Source organism: Oryza glaberrima, chromosome 7, assembly GCF_000147395.1.
Source record: "Oryza glaberrima chromosome 7, OglaRS2, whole genome shotgun sequence".
NCBI lineage: Eukaryota > Viridiplantae > Streptophyta > Magnoliopsida > Poales > Poaceae > Oryza > Oryza glaberrima.
Window position 1 is genome coordinate 5,851,098 of NC_068332.1, and position 18,276 is coordinate 5,869,373.

Below are 18,276 nucleotides of genomic sequence, written 5' to 3' on the forward strand. Positions count from 1 at the left end.
AACCTTTTAGGACAGACCCACAGCTGACAGATAGTATGTATATTTCAGTTTATTTTGTTCTTTCAGTTCATCTATTTTGATTATAATAGTAGCTCTCACTCTATGGTTATGCTAAGTATTTCCAGAGCAAAAATCTTGAAACGCGCAAGCAATCAGACCAGGTTATTTTTATTTGGAGGAATGCCTTATTTTAATAAAAATATGTGTGTCCCAAGTTTTTGAATTTGCACCTGTTCAATTTACGAAAATTCTGAGAAGATATATTGACATGTAGATTAGCCACAGATATGCACACACAAGATCATGCCAAAAATATATGATGACACATGTATTATAAAAGAATAGGAGATTGTTTTTCTTTGACAGTTGACATTTTCTTCAAATCTTGGTTGAAAGTTAAATTATTAAATTCTTCATTGAAACTTGCCCCTACAATACATTTGGAACTTGGAAGCAACCCTTTTCCCACTCACAGGTTGAAAATTAAACTAAAATCGACTTCATTTTCAAGTTGTAAGTGAACAAAGCTAAGCATCTTTTACTAACAAACGAAATCGACTTTTTTTTCGGATTGTAAGTGAACCAAGCTATGCATTTTTTTTACTAACAATATTTTAGTAGAAAGATTGATGGCAGAGTTATATAATAGGTGGAGTAGAAAAGGATGGCAATGTAGTAGCTAAGGAGGTTCCCCTGCCATATCCATTGCCCATTGGGTTCCTTAGATTCTGAGAATGCCAATTTGGTATTTTGCTTGTACAACAAAAGCTAAGATGTTCAGTAGGAGCAACAAAAGAAAACGAATTTAATTCCTCGTAATTTGTCCAATTCCATTATTTGGATTTAATCTTGCACCTGTTCGATTTACGAAAATTCTGAAAATATGTATGGACATGTAGATTAGTTGAAATATATGCACGAGGCAAGATCGTGCCAGAAAGATATGATTATATGAGTCTAAAGGTTAGGAGTTTGTTTTTCTCTGATAGTTGACATTTGTTTTCTCTGAAAGTTGAAATATCGAGAGACCTTTGTTGGTTCTCTTTTTCCTCACCAAACAATGAGAAAATGAAATAGAAGGGGCTGTGGATATGAATCCTCAAATGCTAGAAGAAAGGGACTTTTTTTTTTGGTAAATCTAAATCAAGAGCATCTCGATTTAGTACTAACCAGCGACAGGACATTGATTGGAAAAATTTACTTAACTATAGTACCAGTCCATCAAATAAGTAGAGAAATACATTTCTATCACCTATGTTTCAAATAAAATTTTCTCTTAAATTACTCATGGGATTTACGAATCCGATTACACCATTATGTTCGTAACAAATAAATTTTCTTAACAAGATCTCACATGATTATATTTTTGATGAAAAATTACAAATTACTTTTATAATATATCTAAATTACTTTTAGATATCATTAAATTACTTCTTAGACATATAAAAGTAAATTCAATAAAGTTTATAAGTAATTTACATATATTATAGAACTAACTTAAAAAAAATAACTTATCACGACATTAGAAGTAAATCCGTTGTGGGGGGGGGGGGGGGGTAAAAAAATGAGTCTATCTAAAATTTAAATTTAATCAACACAAATTATGAAATTGGCTAAAAACGATAATAAAATAAACAACTCATAACATTATTAATGTATAAGAAGTATCAAATTTAAAAGTAATATATATATATATATATATATATATAATAAAAGTAACTTACATATTAATAAAAGTAATTTACAACATAGATATTTTTTAATCAAAATATAATCATGTAAGATCTTATTGTAAAAATTTAATTCACTGTAACGAACATAATGGTATAATCGGATTATAGATCAGATAAGTAATTTAAAAAAAATTCTATAGGAAGAAATAAAAGATGTGGTAGACAATGCAACCGGACTTGAGAGTGAAGTCTGGTTAAATACAGCATACGGTCTCTGTATAGTCGCGTCTTTTTTTTTTCATATATCCCGGATGTCCCATTGTGGATCTATCTCTATCAAATATAATACAAATAGTTACAAAAAAAATTGTTATTAGAGTATATTGACATGATCTTTTCCAATGATATTTACTATATATTACTCACGGGTAATTGTATCGCCAGGCATGATAATATTCTAGAGACATCAAACTAATTTCACCTTGACTTAAAATTAACCGCTAAACAAAATTAAACTCTGAGTTTAGGACTTGATCAGATTCAGTCTCCGAATATGTTACTACCATAGACTAGTAGAAGTAGTAGCCTTATAATAGGTCTAGTATTCGGACTGCTCGTCAGCCCTTGTATATAAGGTGAGTGAGCAACTGTTTCACTTCTGACAAAACCTGCACGCCGTCAGCAATGGCGCCACCGCCGCGGAAAAGGCGGCGAGTTGACGGCGGCGGCGGAAATGGTGGCAACTATCCTCTCGTCGCCACCCCCAACGACGGCGTCATGCCAGTGGACCTGCTCAACGCCGTCCTCCTCCGCCTCCCGGCGAGGCCGGCGTGCCGCCTCCGCGCCGTGTGCCGCCCGTGGCGCGCCGTGCTGTCCGACCCGCGGTTCGCCGCCGCGCACGCCGCCAGGCACCCGGACCCGCACCTCGTCGTCGCCGCCTGCGACCGCCTCGACGCCGGCGGGATCGAGCTGGTGGACGTCTACCTCGTGGGCGCTTCCGGCGACGTCGCCAAGCGGGTGCCCGCCGGGAGGTGCGACACGGACGCGGTGTCGTCGGCGCGCGACGGCGTGGCTCTCCTCGTCGGCAACGACCGGCGGCTCCGCGTGCTCGACGCGGCGGCGTCGCCGCCGTCTCCCTCGTTCCCGACGGCGAGCACCACCCCATCAACTGCTCGTTCACGCTCGGCCGGGCCGCGTCGTCGTCGGGAGAGCACAAGGTGCTCCGCATCGGCACGGTCGTGCACGGCGAGCCGCAAGTCTGCGCGGTGCTCACCCTCGCCGTCGCCGGCGGCCGTGGTCAGAACGCGCGGTGGAGGGAGGCGCCGAGCCCACCGCTCGTGGTCAGAACGCGGCGCGGGGACGTGGCCGTCGCCGGCGGGGTAGCCTACTTCTTGCTGCGCCGCGCGTACCTCGCGGACTGGATCGCGGCGTTCGACCTCGAGGCGGAGCAATGGCGGCCGGCCCTCGTCGGCGGCCCGCCGCTCGCCGCGTGGCGCCCGACCCGGCCGGACCGCCCCCGCGTCACGCTCGCCGAGCTGGGAGGCTCGCTGGTGGTGGCCATCGACGACCACCGAGCTGCCACCCTGGACCTGTGGTTCCTCCTCGCCGCCGGCGACGGCGAGCAGCACTGGTCGAAGCAGTACACGGTCACCATGCCGTACCACCGGCGGCCATGGCGGTGCGACGGAGAGAGCGCGGAGCCAGTGGTGGTGCTCGACGACGGGAGGATCGTCTTCTGGGTGTGGGCCAGCGGCAGCAGCGGGACACGGCACGGCGGTGGCGTGATGCGGGTGTACGATCCGATCACCGGCGGCCACACCGACGTGGCGACGGCGGCGAGGTGCGCCCACGTCGGCGTGTACACGGGGAACCTGCTGTCCCTAGTGTCGGAGTAGTAGTCAGTGAGCTCTCTGCCGATAATGAGGTGCACTACGAGCAGGTACAATAGCAGACTATAAGCCAACTATAGACATATATCGAGGAGATGAAAGAAGAGAGATGAGCAGTGGGGCTACAGATTTGTAGCCACCTGTTGCAACATGAACCATATCGAGGAGATGAAAGAAGAGAGATGAGCGGCAGATCTACAGATTTGTAGCCACCTGCTGCAACATGAATTCCAAGACGAAATGTGTGTATGATAGGTGGGACTAGATATTAATAGTATATTATATATTTATAGGTAACTATTATATGAATTGGCTATTAAATTGACTATAGATGATTTAGAGCCAGTAGTTAGCTATACTATTAAATTTGCTCTAAGCATATGTACTTACGTGGACTTTCTACCATTGCCCACGTTCATGTAGATGTTAATGAATCTAGACACACATATACTATATGTCGATTCATTAACATATGAAATGGAGGACGTAGTACATACAATTAGAACTTCAATTTCCAACGGCTACATATGTTTACTCTCGATCAAGACCTAAAAGCACACCCTCGAACTGGCCTTTCACTTTCATAGGAACCCAGTCTTGTTCGAGTCAATCTTATTGATGGTTAGAAGCAGAGTTCACACTTTGCTCTAAACTGATGTCTAGCCAGTAGATAGTAGAGAGGAAGGCTAAATCCAGGTTAATGTCCCGTCGCTCAATTCATCTTTTTCATAATAAGATTTGATTATATGACTCAATCCATTGAGAGAAGTGATGGATTTTATAGAGGAGATACGCCCATAATAAGTATATTGATTCCTTATATTCTTATATATCTATTTGATATTTTGGTCATCAAACCATTGAGAGAAGTGATCGATTTTATAGAGATACGCCCATAATAAGTATATTGATTCCTTATATTCTTATATATCTATTTGATGTTTTGGTCATCAAATCGGTCGATGCTATACTACCATAGAATCATGTCTAAAAAAGTGAAAACTATTTACAAATGCTATTATATGAATGTGTTTTTTTTATTGATAAGTCAATTAATATCATGTTGCAAAATTACATTATATTTTGTTTAAAATTTGAGGACTGACTACACACGTTTGTTCTGGGGCAGGCGTACTGTCTTCACCAGATAGACTAATCGCCAATGTGCCCCACTAATCGTGCAATTTTGTGAGCGGATTAGGCAGAGCAGCAAAGCAACAAACCGAGAGAACACAAATAGCTCGCAGAAAAGTTTTCAGTAACTTGTAAAAGATCCCAGGAAGTTTATAGTAACTTGTAAAAGATTAGGAGTATCAAAAAGGCAGGCACGCATCATCCAAGATTCTGAGCCATCATACGATGGAGAAAAGTACAGCAGCTCACTCAGTCGCCAAGCAAAATAAAAACAGATTGGGGGGTAATTCAGACATAGGAGACAATAATCTTAACAAGTTCTCAGACTCCCACTACTAACAAAGCTCTTCTTGCTAACACCTGAGAAAATCTTCCATGTGAGATGAATATCTCTAGTAGAAAAAGCCGAGAACCTTGCCTCCGACGTTCTTCCGCCTCGCTTCTTCGTGGTCCATGATTCCGGCAGAGGTGGTAAGGACAATGTACCCAAACTACATAACATATCATAGTTAAAGTCAGAGGGCATTTTCACAGAAATAACTGAAGCTAAGTGATGAAGTATTTCTCAGGCGATGTAACTTAAGCTAAGTGATGTTTCTTGACAAGTTGGTGGTTTCGATTTTGTGAACTTACCTGACGGGAGGGAAGCAGCCTAGCAGTCCAGGACTCGATTTCCTTGACACCAACATCAAAGCGTGGGCTGATGACACCACACTTGTTAAGGCGTCCATTCAGCTCAACCACGATCTTGCCAGACCGGTGGTCATCAACAAACTCAAACTCACCAATGTAACCTGCAGTCAGAAATGTAACAGTATGGGTTGTGGCATGAGTCCTGACATCATCGTGTATAAACAATCAATCACAGCTTCATGTCTACAGATCAGTAACAGTACACGCTGAGAGAAGACATACCATGCTTCTGCATGACGATGAGGAACTTGATGATCACCTTTGACGAGGGCCGGATAAGAACTTGGCGCTTACCACGCTTCTCAGCATTGTACATGGTTTTCAGAGCATCATTGAGGACACTGACTCTCACCATCTTGTCTGCAAAATATGAGAAGAAATTTGTATTACTTAAATATTTTGTTAATAACAAACCTAAAGACAGTGCAACTACCAAATGTTTTTCCATTGTATTTTCCACAGGTAGAAAATGGTCTAAAAATAGATGATCACTAAGCTCAATATGACAGATATAATTATAGACAAAACACCTTAACTACAAATAACAATCACAAATGCATGTCTGTTTTGTGATGAGTGTATAACATATACATGCAACACACAAATAATCAAGGATCACATTTGCGGAATGGCCTGAAAGAAGTTGCCTAATGGTAATCATAAGCATTTTACATCATAACTGTTATCAAATCAAGTAATTGCAACTACTATCATGGGCTTCTTCAGAAAACAGCGATCTGATCAAGCTGCAGGTTCTTGAGCATTAAGAATCCAACAAAGAAAAGAACATATATAAGCAAAAACCAGACCAAGCTGCCAATCTGACGATGAAAAACGAAATGGCTGCCTTACTGGTTTCTAAACAATATGAGTAACAAAAAACCTTCACTAAAACTACAACTACTCCATCTAACATGGTAGTACCTACCAAATTTTTTGTTAAAAAAAGTTCTCTTCGTTCTACTGCACATCGACCCAACAAAAAAAACTCAGGTTCTAGCTGCGAGACATTTCAAACTGAAAGGACTCGACGTTGTATACCTAGATTCAAAAATAAATTAACAAATCTGCCTCACTAGCCTAACACAGCAACAATTCATGCGGAATAAAAAGGATATGACCAAGCACTTCCCGAATTATAGTTCCATCCAAATACCACAGAGCGCACGCACTCTCACTCTCATCGTCTACCCCAGTTGGTAGGAATCACAAGGGTTCAACCCAGCAGCAAATCAGACCCACACCAAGAACCAAGATCACGCGAAAGGGACGTCGTCCTCGAGCGCGATCGATCACAGGGGGTAAAGTAAAGCCACGCACACGAGGAAGAGAGGGGAGAGAGGGTAGGGTAAGGGAGATCCTCCTCACCTGGCGGCGGCCGGAGACGGAGAGCGCGCGGTGGAGTGCGGCGGCGGCGGCGAAGGCGGCTTCTCTGCTCGGGCGGCGGCGGCTGAGGGTTTTGCGACGAGTGCGTGGTGCGCCCCTCTTATAGCGCGATCAGGTCTATCTGGACCGTCCGATCGGGCTCTCGCGACATCTGGGCCTTACGACTTTACGAGGAGTAGTTTCTTAGTGGGCCGGGCTGGAATCTTTCATGGGCCATTTTTTTCGAGAAAAGAAATGAACACACACACAAAAAGAACAAAAAAAAAAAAAACGATCCCCCGCCGCCGCGGCGAGTCCCCACGGCGGCGGCGGCGGCGTCATCTCCGGCGGGAACGGCGTTAGGCTGGGCATTCAAGGGCAGGGCGACGAGCGGCCGGTGATGGTGGGCACTGCATCCAGCGCGATGGAAGCAGCGGCCGCCCGCGTCGAGTCCACGGCGGCAGCGGTGACCGAGGAGACGGCGGCGGCGATGGCGATGAGGGTTGCCCCTAGCTTCTTCCATGGCGCGGACAGCTCGCTGTGCAGTTTGTTGCTCCATCCCCCGACGAGCGGCAACTTCCATTGACTGGGAATCAGGTTGCATAGTAGCAGCAGCGACTGCCTCCTCCTGGATTTGACCGAACCGGCGGTTGAAGAAGAAGAAGGTGGTGGAGCTCCATGGTGGTAAAACCATTGCATATACGTTGTCCTCCTCGTTCTTCCATTTCTCTTAATTTCTCCTCCATTATCACCAACAGAGCTAGACAAGCCGGTTCAGCTTCCAATTTTTGATATATTATATTTTTTTGTGTGGAATAAACCTAGGAAAAATAGGAGGATGAGGAATCAAGGTTGCAGCGGCAGTATCACTAGGTGGTGCACTTGTTTTTGCCCCTTTTGTTTATTACTATCATCTTGTCTTCTTTCCAGGAACAAATCTTTTACTATACATTCTAATGCATTGATCATTCATACTCTAAGAGTGAAGGGGGAAAAATCAACTCTAATTTCCTTTCTCAGGTTTCCGAACAGTTGATGCTTAATCTGGTGTTTGTTATGTTCATTTTTTCATAATTTGCTTATTATGCCTTGTTAGGTTCATTCTTTGAATAATTGAACATAATTTGTTTGGAGAAGGGGCGGCATGGTACCAATGACCAACAAAGAGGTAACTTTCCAGATTGCTATGTAGATGGTGATTTTACTGTCCTGTGTATGATCTGCCCCCATAATCATCATGATACAGTAAAGTTTTATATACAAGTCACCATGGTACAAAATTAAAGTGTTACAAAGTGCTCCCTCCGTTCTTTTTTGTTTGACGTCCAACGTCAAACATTGAGGGATGTAGGTAGTATTCATTATGAAAATTTTGAAAGCAGCAGTGATTGCTAGTATGATTTCCTGGACATGCCTGCGGCTGTGTTGCTAAGAACATAGGGAAGCACTTTATTCTGAAAGTGGAGAACCTGAAGGTGGTGAACAGCCAGCAAATCCAGATTTCAGTGGAGGATTGCACCGACGTGAAGATGTCTCGCCTGTCGATCACAGCACCAGAAACTGCCCCAAACACCGATGGCATCCACATCACATGCAGCAGAGATGTTCAGGTGACAGACTGCACAATCAAGACCGGGGATGACTGCATGTCGATCGAGGACGGAACCAAGAACCTGCATGTCAAGAACATGGTGTGTGGACCGGGACACGGCATCAGCATCGGCAGCTTGGGGGATCATAATTCTGAAGCTCATGTCAACAATGTCACCGTGGACAATGTCAGGCTGTATGGCACAACGAATGGAGCTCGCATCAAGACATGGCAGGGAGGAAAGGGTTCAGCGAAGAACATCGTGTTCCAAAACATGGTCATGGACAATGTCTGGAACCCCATCATCATCGACCAAAACTACTGTGACTCTTCTACACCTTGCAAGCAACAGGTATACAAAGTTAAACTTAATTTTTGACATAAAATCATGATGATCAAGTTGAATTTAATTTCTTTACCTATTATTGAATTTGTCTGCACGGTTTAGCTTAACTAGAGATAATTTGGATTGCAGAAATCTGCAGTGGAGGTGAGCAATTTGCTGTTCAAGAACATCAGGGGCACAAGTGCATCAGAGGAGGCCATCGTGCTGCATTGCAGCAACAGTGTGCCTTGCCATGGCATAACCTTGGAGAATGTCAATCTCACTGTCAAGGGAGGTAGCAGTAATGCCAAGAGCACCTGCCAGAATGCAGAATGGAAGAAATCTGGTGTGTCAGTCCATTGCCCTGTGGTTTCAAAAATTGATCTGGAGCTGGTTGGAACATCAGATTAAGTGGAGGATGTAGAGTGTCAGATGATCTTTAGAGAAGATTATATGTAGAGTAGGAGGATAAATACGTAGCGGAAACTACAACTTTGGTGTAAACTTGAAATCTTAGGAGGGATACATGATGTGTACAGATAGATACTAGATAGAGAGGCCCTAAATTGACAGTGTGCGAAGCAACTCTCTGGGTTCTTGAGGGATACATGATGTGTACAGGTATATACTAGATAGAGAGGCCCTAAAAAATTAACCGTGTGTGAAGCAACACTCGGAGTTCTTGTACTGAGTTCTTGTTCTCGAAGCCTCACATAAGTGATCAAAGCCCATTGCGAGCTATTTTTTTAATTGGATATTTGTTTGGATGGCTTGAATCTTGTGAGAACATAATGATGTAGAACGTTGTAATTAGTTGTTGGCTGCAAGATTGTCTAGGCAATATGTACTCTGTAAGATATATTATCACTTTCTGATATATTTAGTATCATTGTTTGGTCATCTTTTGGTGAATTGAGTGGAATAATTTATCTGATTTTGAATGTTAGTTGTATTTCAGTATGCGGTTGTTATTAAACTGGGAGATGATTTTCGGGTTTGCTAAAAACATGAATTAAACATTCCCTACTATGTAAAAGTTCAAGAACAAATGTAGTGGAACAACTTCTACACACTGAGAATGTGCCGTGTAGGCATGCGGTTCCCTACTAAAAAAAATCATAGGGAACAATTTCCCCCCTACGTTTTCTCGTGCAAAATCATAGGGATATTTTTTCTTTGCCAACGTTTGTTTCCCTACAAAACATGGTAGGGAAACCCTTCCCTACATTTTTTTTGTCTTTCCCTAGTAAAACAAAACATAGGTAAACTACTGATTTCTGGTACTACATCTGTCCCATAAAAATTGAATTTCTAGCTTTGAACTTTTGTCCCATAAAAATTGTATTTCTACTAATATGGGACCCAGTAAACTGATTACATTTCCTTGTAATCTTCTTTCCTTCCATCTCATCTCTAACCCATTGTCTTGACATTTCTTTTAATCAAGTTTATATATGGAATGTGTATATGTACTGTGTTCATTAAATAGGTTATTGTAGTCATTTGTCTATCCTCCTAATATGTCCTTAATTCCCTAGAAATTCAATTTTTATGGGACGGAGGTAGTAGTGCATTATTGTATTATAGAACCCCCTAAGAACACAACGTATATTTCTTTTTGGAATAATCAAGCGGGGCCATTAATAAAATGGAACCAAGCATTAGTTCTCGAATACACATGAAAATTATAAGGAATATCAAAATGGAGGAAATAGGAATGCAGTATCCAATACAAAAGCTTGATGCAGTGGCTGATGGACGCATGTAAGCAGAGAGACTAGCCACCGAAGGGCCATGCAAGCTTGGTTCCCTTGGACTTTGCCAGCAGACGAATTTGCAAGGCCAACCAGAGGATGTAAAGTGATGAGAGGACTATAATGGGGCTGGGACAGGATGGTCCGACCGAGCAAAACGACGCATGGGGGATGATTCAACATGCTGGAAGATGAAGACAATGGTAATTTATTTGATGGGGATGGACTATGGAGAGGAGATGGTGTGAAGGACGAGATGTAGAGAACGCAAATGGGACCCCCACGAACAGGGATTGCACCTCAAAGAGTACACTGCTAGCAATATTGTACTATGAAAGTTTTTAATTTTTGAGATGAAAGTTTTCAAATTTGAGTTGAATGTTTTTGAATCTGAGATGAAAGTTTTTAAATCTAAGTTGAAAGTTTTCAAATCTTGACTTGAATTTTTTTAAATCTGACTTGAAAGTTTTCAAATCAAGATTTTTGAAACTTTCAAAATCTGAGTTGAATTTTTTTTAAATCTAAGTGGAAAGTATTTAAATCTTGACGTGAAATTTTTAAATCTGAGTTCAAATCCGTATTTGAAAGTTTGTTTCAGTCAACTAAAAAAAGGAAGAAACAGAAACGTGATGAATTTTTATCTAGAAAAAATAAAGAAAAAAAGTTAGCGCTAAGCGCTGTTAGTTAGCACTAAGCGCTCTTAGCGTCAAAAAATGCGCGCCATGTCTCCTCCAAGCGCTAACTTTGGTGATTTTCATCAAATTTTGGTGATTTTCAGTCATAAAACTATCAAATAGATCCACCGAGAAGTTCTCCGATGCTTTGCAACTAGGAGGAACAAAAGTTGGAGCTGACAAGTTGTAGTAGTGTTTGCAGTTTTGGTTAAAAATTTCCGAGCTCCACCCCTCGGCATGAAAATATTTCATTTGAAAGTTTCATCAATTTTTATGATTTTATCAAAATTTATTCGAACTCGATCAAAATTTCAAAATTATTCATTCTGAAATATTTTAATCCCCCAATAGATTTGTACTCATCGAAACTGTAAACCCTAACTGGACCTTCGGTGCAAAGCAAATAGTGGGAGAGAGAGAGAGAAGGGGGGGTGAGGATCGGAGGACAAATTGAGGATGATAGAAGAATGAACCAAAAGTAAATTATATTATAGGGCTTAGTTTGGAACATGTTAAAAGTTGTTGAGATGTGTTGTTTAATGCATCGACATGTGTCAGAAGTCTGTCTACCAGTATTGTTGAAAAACTATAGATTCTATATGATAGGATATAATCCAGAACATTCTTCCATTCACCTAATAATGTTACTCATCTTTTTGGTAGTTGGTTTTTTTAAATGGTGTTCAACCTAGGCTAAAATATTAAATCTTTGTTGGTATAGTGGCATTGTGTTGGGCGGTATGGTTAAACAGAAAATGGTGCAGTCTTTAATGGCTCGAAAACAAACTCATTTTTATAGGTGATTTTCAAGGGAGACATCTTGAGCGCAACATTGGTCGCTGCTGCTTAAAGAGAATCATGGCAATAGGCTGAAAGAATGCTGCAAGCCATTGGAATCTAGAGATTGGAGTTCTTTTCTAAGTTTGGTTGGAATGTGAGAAAGAGAATCGATGTGTAGTTTCTTTTCTCCTTGAGTTTGTTGTTTAAATGATTTTATCTAGATGGTTGTGTACCCTCTTGTAAAGGGGAGTGAGTCTATGTGCTCATATTTAGGCTTTTGGCCGTGTACATCCTTGACTCCTTGTTGGTGTAGAGACCAGGTTTTAATCCATTATGTAAAAATTCAGAACATTCTTTCATGGTTTCAGAGCAATTCTTGTATTATCTCAGTTACGACCTACAGATGGGGTTGTCAATTGTTTGATGCCCTAATATAATGGCATGTCATTGAGATACCGATGGCATATCTCAAACTTTGAAAAATTATAATGGTATGGTTCCAAATTACCCTATAAAATAAGACCAACTAAGACAAGAATTCCTGCATGAAATTAGGAGGTACTTCTTTTTGCAAGGAAATTAGTAGGCTAGATGAAAGGATTTACCAACCAATTAAGGATGATCAAAACATCCCCAATTAAGCTTGAGAATGGTAGTTCCAGAGCTGTCAGACATTCCATACACAGTATGCATGGTCCTCTGAACGTCGTTGCATACTATTTCCAGAAATCCATTAAAAAAATTTCTGTTCTTCCCCATTCTTGGGAGCAGGTTGTCCATCTGATTACTCCATGAATTCTCCATACTTACATTAAGATATCTGTGAGAAATCTCCTGAAATCTGCATTGTTTTCTCCTCCATAGGCTACCTTGGAGCCCCATACGTTTCCATTCTCAGCTAAGAGCTAAACATCTTATACATGAATTTTATGCTTCTAGATTCATCAGAGACGAGTGATCGGAACAGATCATGCTGCTACATCTAGATTATACCACGTTGACATTCCCATACACATGCCATTTTTTCCTGATAACATGTCATTAGCAAAGCCATTAGGCACATAATGACTTGTGAAACTGCAAATGGAAGCCTGTGGATCGTACATCTGTCAGGGTTCAGTTTTCATGTAAGCTTAATTAGTGTTAGTGGTTCTCAAGAGTGCAGCACTAACGAAATGTGTAGGATTATATTTGAGCTGATTATCTGTACCCATGAGTGCTCCAAGTGTCCTTGATTTTGCTTTCTTAGTGCTGAACTGTCCATAGGAGGATTAGCTAAGTTGGAAGCTATTACTGATTAGCCATACAAGTAGACCACATAGTGAAGCAACAAGAGTGAGGATTCAGGCACATTTGTCTCAGTTCCCAACTTCCCATGCTGACAGAATCTAGTGGTACTAGGCTCCAAATATCTAAACCAACCTAGCTGATCAACAACAAGCAACCTGAGTTGAGAAGATCCAAAGATTTCTAACCGCTTTCGGCGCGTATAAATAGACGCCCTGATTGAATCCTTGGTCTCCATCGATCGCCACATTCAGCAACACATCTCACAAGACCGAAACTGCAAACTTTGCAAGCATCTCTGCATAGTGGTTTCGTCTGAATTGTAGTACACATTTTACACCTGGAAAGATGGCTTGCAATGTGCTCCTTTTCTCTGCATATGTCGTTGTCATGTCCTTCTTCTTGTGTAGTGTTCATGCCAAGGTCAACATGAATGCATCCTCTTTGACTAATGGAGATGATAGTCTCAGAGGAAAGTCGTCTCTCGAGTCGAAGAAGGCTGTGTTCGATGTGCGCAAACATGGCGCTTACGGAGATGGACAACATGATGATACAAAGGTACAATGCGACACCGTATAATGTCTTTGTTTTATTAACAGGCGACTGACGAATAGCAAAACTGAACTACTACCATTGTTGCAGGCATTGTCAAAGGCATGGGCTGCGGCTTGCTCCTCTTTGCAACCTTCTATTGTTCTTGTTCCAAAGGGCAAGAGATACCTCACCAAGCACATTACACTATCTGGCCCATGCAAATCCAGCATCACGTTCATGGTGAGAAAGATGCACCCGTGCACTTACATTTACTTTCATGTGAAATTCAATTACTCGAAAATCTTATGTTCCTGAAAATTTTCAGATAGAGGGTACTTTGGTGGCTCCTCCAAGGAGGTCAGATTGGAGCAAGGAAACTATTAGGCACTGGATTATGTTCAATGGTGTAATTGGTCTTACTGTCGCTGGCGGTGGGACGGTCGATGGAAATGGCAAGATTTGGTGGCAAAATTCTTGCAAAACGAATGCGAAACTTGTAAGTGCTCTGAATTTATGTAGCTTTACAGTCTTCCATTTTATTTTTGGAACTATCTGATGTGAAACTTTTTTTCTTTTGTTTTCTTTCAGGCATGCACTGAATCTCCAACGGTGAGTTTGATTTCTAATCTTCTAGCACATCCCAATGCAGGAACCTTGGGTATTTTGTTCTGACAAAATCTGAATTAATTTTATCTGACAGGCCTTGACATTCTACTCCTGTTCAAATCTGAAAGTGGAGAACTTGAAGCTACTAAACAGCCAACAAATCCACATGTCAGTGGAGGATTGCACAAATGTTAGGATCTCTGGCCTGACAATCACAGCACCAGGCACTAGCCCAAACACCGATGGCATCCATATCACCAGAAGTAAAAATGTACAAGTGACAGGCTGCACAATCAAGACCGGGGACGATTGCATGTCGATCGAGGATGGAACTGAGAACCTCCATGTCAAGAACATGGTGTGCGGACCAGGACACGGCATCAGCATCGGGAGCCTAGGCGATCACAACTCTGAAGCTCATGTCAACAATGTCACCATCGGCACTGTCAGGCTATATGGCACAACCAACGGAGCTCGCATCAAGACATGGCAGGGTGGTCGGGGGTACGCGAAGTACATTGTTTTCCAGAACATGATCATGGAAAATGTTTGGAACCCCGTCATTATCGATCAAAACTACTGTGACTCTGCAACACCATGCAAGAAACAGGTACAGTTCTTAGTGATAGCTTTTGTGTTATTCAGTTGTCCATTTGTGTGAATAATATGGAAGCTTATAATTTAGTGTTTTTGTCTCAGACATCTGCAGTTCAGATTAGCAATGTGGTCTTCAAGAACATCAGGGGCACAAGTGCTTCCAAGGAGGCTATCAAGCTGGACTGCAGCAGAAATGTACCTTGCCAAGGCATAACCTTGAATGATGTCAAGCTCACTGTCAAGGGAGGTGGTGGTGATGCGAAGAGCACTTGCCGAAACGCAAAATGGAAGAAATCAGGGACAGTTGTTCCACAGCCTTGTGCTTCCACAACAACTGTATGACCAGCCAATCCAGCCAACTCGCTAATTCTACTAGCACAAGGAAAAAAAATAAATTAGAGTGGGCTTTGATACAATATCACTTCAGATACCTTACTTCAAAATGGCATTTGCATATTTGTATATTTAGCTCATTTTTTCCCCATTAGGTGGTTTTAAGCCCACTATTATTTCTCTACCACTCTTTAAATTCCATAGCTATCTATTACGCACACAGGAAATGAACCAAACTACCCCATCCCCAGTTCAATTAAAACGGCTAGATCCAACCACACACCTAAACTCGTGTAGCGTAGCCACTGCTGTATTGTGAAAGCTCGAACTGCCGCGGTCTTTTTTTTGTTACCACAAAGGATGACTTCCTTTGACGTGCCAATTATTACTAATCATATGAAACGGATTATAAACAAATGACTTTTGTACGAATTCAAATATCAACGCTCTCCTTAGAATATGGTATTTGTCAGGTTGCTTTGCAACAACTACCTGCTTCTTTACAGAACAATTTCACTCATGTGTTCGTCTAGGAGGCATTAGCATGATGCAATAATTTTACACAAGCATACGTGTGAGGCAAGAGGACATAAGAGACTGAGTTGGAAACATGATCTAAGCGTTCTAAAATAGGGGAAATTATTTTCTATATATCTATTCCTGCACCCATTGCATATACAGAACTTGACTGTTCATCACTACAACCTGGATATATTGATCTTCCCATTACTTGTTGCATGACACACAGAAATGGTGCTTTAATTTGCCACCAACATGCATTTTCTCCCTCGTTATGCTTATCTGGGAACTGATGATAAGATGCATGCCTGCAGTCATGCATGTGGCATACCATCTCCCCAACAAAGGCTATATATTCAGATCCTTGTTGGATAATGCCAGTTAAAAATATCGGTTTGCAAAAGCTAGTTGTGCCAAAAGATTTGCTTTTTGAAATATGGTTGATCAGGTTACCTATTTGGTGAATACATAGGCTATAAATATTGCATGGGATTGTGGAGGAAACCAATAATATACAAAATATTATTATTCCGATACAATACAAGATTGTTAAACAATTAAATTTGGATTGTTAAACAATTAAATTTGAATATGTTGGTTGACTATTTCTAAAAGGTAGGAGATGGAGTTAGAGCTACAAAATGGGTGTAATGTATATTGTATTTTGTTGCAACAGGTGTAGCTTATATATTTTTGTCAATGTGGCATGAGAAACAATAAAAACGGTAAGAATTAGTCACATATATCTAATTAAGGACCTAACTTATGGTTGTTAGTTGAATCTTGCATATAGATCCAAATCACTTCATATAGATCAACCATCCAAACAAACATACCCATTCATAACAGAGTTTAAAGGCCTTTAGCTCCATTTTTGAAAAGTTTCACTGTTACGCGATTACTCATTTGTTGATTTTAGCTACAACGGGATTATTTTATTTGGCTCCAACGGGATTATTTTATTCAGCTCCAACAATTGTTCTATGGTAATTATAGCTACCTCAAAGAGCTATGGCTCATGATAATGATAGAACGTGCGTTCCAAGTATTAAATATTCCATTTTTCTATTTGGTAAAATCTAAATCACTATATCAGGATATAGATAGAGTGCCGCTGCTAATTTATTCTTTTGTTTATTGACATTTACTAAATAAAGGGCCTCAATTTCTGTTTTGCACCTAGGCCTGAAATTCTTGTGGTACTGCGACACATCATCCAATCCGAGGTTAGTATTCACAATTAATATTAGAAATCCACTATAATATCATCCAAAAAACTGGATTGTAAACTTAAAGGTGAACATGGAACTGATATGTTTCTGAATAGGTGGGAATGAAGCCATTAGAAATAAAATAAGGTATAATGTATAATGCATAATGTGTTGTGTTGTAGCAATTATAACTTAGCATATATTTTGTCAATATAGCAACAAGCACAATAAGAAACAATAAAATTGTGTTGTTTTTCTTTTTCTTTTCAAATATTTTTTATTTATTTTGAGGACTATCCACCTGTTGAATCAGTCACTGAAAATAACATTAGTCCTTTTAATCACTCATCATTAATCAGCCAAAAATCACTTTAGGATATAGGTATTGGATACACACAGTGGAGTAGCTTGTTGTCCTACATGGCGAAATAGAGCAAATTAAATTGAAAATATAATGTTGATTTGTTTTTTCTTAGAAATATTTGGGATATATTTTTTTAAGCAGAAATATACCGTCGGTCTCGCACAAATATTGTGCGAAAATAACGTGACGTGACGACATGGGCGGTCTCACATGGCGATGACATGAAACCACGTGATGGGCGCGGCGAAACTGCGAGACCGTGTGGCAGGCCGATTCAAATTGCTTAATTACCCTCTCTAATCAAGGTCACTAATTATTATTAATTAATCGCTATTTGGTGATTAGTCACTAATTAAGCGATAGCTCACCAGAGAAGCCGTTCGCTCTCGCTCATTCCTCGTGCGAGACCAAAAGGTCTCGCTGTTTCCTCGCGCGAGACCGCGCTCTGTTTCTGCGATATCGTCTGGTCTCGCGCCTTCCTCGTGCATACTTCCCGTATCGTCACGTCCGCGCCATTCTCGCGTAACGGTTGTGCAAGACCGACAATATATTTCTGCCAAAAAATATCCCAAATATTTAAAAAAAACAAACCAACAGTATATTTTTAAATTTATTTCAAATACAGCTGCCCGCGAAAACACCATTACCATTAGCTTGCTAGTGCCATCAAGCCACTGAAGGGGTGGCCCTCCCACAGTTAAATCACTGAAGCTAGCATGAGGCAGCAGTATGCTGACCTGCCAATTGAACCGACATGCAAAATTCAACTGGTACAAGAGATAATACAATTTATTTGCAAATCCTAAATAGTCATGACATTGCACGTTTTAAATTAAGTTCCATTTTCTCCTGTTTGGGGGTTTCAATAAGCCCATTTTGATTTCTTTACCACTATCTTTTCCACAGCCAGTGCCCTCCAAGTGAACCAAATTATACTACCTACTTCT

The 18,276-nt window shown here is 41.1% G+C and overlaps 3 protein-coding genes and 1 pseudogene across 4 annotated transcripts; 3 read left to right on the plus strand and 1 right to left on the minus strand.

Moving 5' to 3' along the window:
* Positions 1–2,357: 2,357 nt before the first annotated feature.
* Positions 2,358–3,568, plus strand: LOC127778493 (F-box/LRR-repeat protein At2g43260-like; annotated as a pseudogene).
* A 1,246-nt stretch (positions 3,569–4,814) lies between these two features.
* Positions 4,815–6,847, minus strand: LOC127778337 (40S ribosomal protein S15a-1-like). The gene is made up of 4 exons (XM_052304924.1): positions 6,758–6,847; positions 5,612–5,749; positions 5,330–5,490; positions 4,815–5,187 (listed from the first exon to the last, which is right to left on the minus strand). Exons 2-4 carry the CDS (start codon positions 5,742–5,744, stop codon positions 5,089–5,091), a joined length of 393 nt encoding a protein of 130 aa, XP_052160884.1. The 5' UTR covers positions 5,745–5,749; positions 6,758–6,847; the 3' UTR covers positions 4,815–5,088.
* Positions 6,848–7,048: 201 nt separating this feature from the next.
* Positions 7,049–9,501, plus strand: LOC127778909 (polygalacturonase-like). Of its 2 annotated transcripts, XM_052305557.1 has the most exons (5): positions 7,049–7,438; positions 7,580–7,627; positions 7,851–7,922; positions 8,230–8,697; positions 8,821–9,501. In XM_052305557.1, the coding sequence occupies exons 3-5, from the start codon at positions 7,899–7,901 to the stop codon at positions 9,079–9,081; spliced, it is 753 nt and encodes a 250-aa protein (XP_052161517.1). In that variant the 5' UTR covers positions 7,049–7,438; positions 7,580–7,627; positions 7,851–7,898; the 3' UTR covers positions 9,082–9,501. The 2 variants fall into 2 exon arrangements, with proteins under 2 accessions (XP_052161517.1, XP_052161516.1); XM_052305556.1 differs by having other exon boundaries at positions 7,049–7,922.
* A 1,104-nt stretch (positions 9,502–10,605) lies between these two features.
* LOC127779334 (polygalacturonase-like) lies at positions 10,606–15,244 on the plus strand. Its single transcript, XM_052306066.1, has 8 exons — positions 10,606–10,627; positions 11,203–11,281; positions 13,492–13,723; positions 13,808–13,939; positions 14,025–14,195; positions 14,288–14,308; positions 14,400–14,915; positions 15,005–15,244. The coding sequence occupies exons 1-8, from the start codon at positions 10,606–10,608 to the stop codon at positions 15,242–15,244; spliced, it is 1,413 nt and encodes a 470-aa protein (XP_052162026.1).
* The last annotated feature ends 3,032 nt before the right edge of the window (positions 15,245–18,276 follow it).

What these genes read in the sequence shown, in the direction of transcription:
- LOC127778337 (XM_052304924.1), bottom strand. Translation starts at nt 5,744, where the DNA reads ATGGTGAGAGTCAGTGTCCTCAATGATGCTCTGAAAACCATGTACAAT. An exon ending in CATCGTCATGCAGAAGCATG is followed by an intron (nt 5,491 to 5,611) that starts GTATGTCTTCTC and finishes TTCTGACTGCAG; the next exon opens with GTTACATTGGTGAGTTTGAG. An exon ending in GGCTGCTTCCCTCCCGTCAG is followed by an intron (nt 5,188 to 5,329) that starts GTAAGTTCACAA and finishes TATGTTATGTAG; the next exon opens with TTTGGGTACATTGTCCTTAC.
- LOC127778909 (XM_052305556.1), top strand. Translation starts at nt 7,899, where the DNA reads ATGGTACCAATGACCAACAAAGAG. An exon ending in TACCAATGACCAACAAAGAG is followed by an intron (nt 7,923 to 8,229) that starts GTAACTTTCCAG and finishes GAGAACCTGAAG; the next exon opens with GTGGTGAACAGCCAGCAAAT. An exon ending in CTACACCTTGCAAGCAACAG is followed by an intron (nt 8,698 to 8,820) that starts GTATACAAAGTT and finishes TTTGGATTGCAG; the next exon opens with AAATCTGCAGTGGAGGTGAG.
- LOC127779334 (XM_052306066.1), top strand. Translation starts at nt 10,606, where the DNA reads ATGCTGGAAGATGAAGACAATG. An exon ending in GCTGGAAGATGAAGACAATG is followed by an intron (nt 10,628 to 11,202) that starts GTAATTTATTTG and finishes GGTGATTTTCAG; the next exon opens with TCATAAAACTATCAAATAGA. An exon ending in CATGCACTGAATCTCCAACG is followed by an intron (nt 14,309 to 14,399) that starts GTGAGTTTGATT and finishes TTTATCTGACAG; the next exon opens with GCCTTGACATTCTACTCCTG.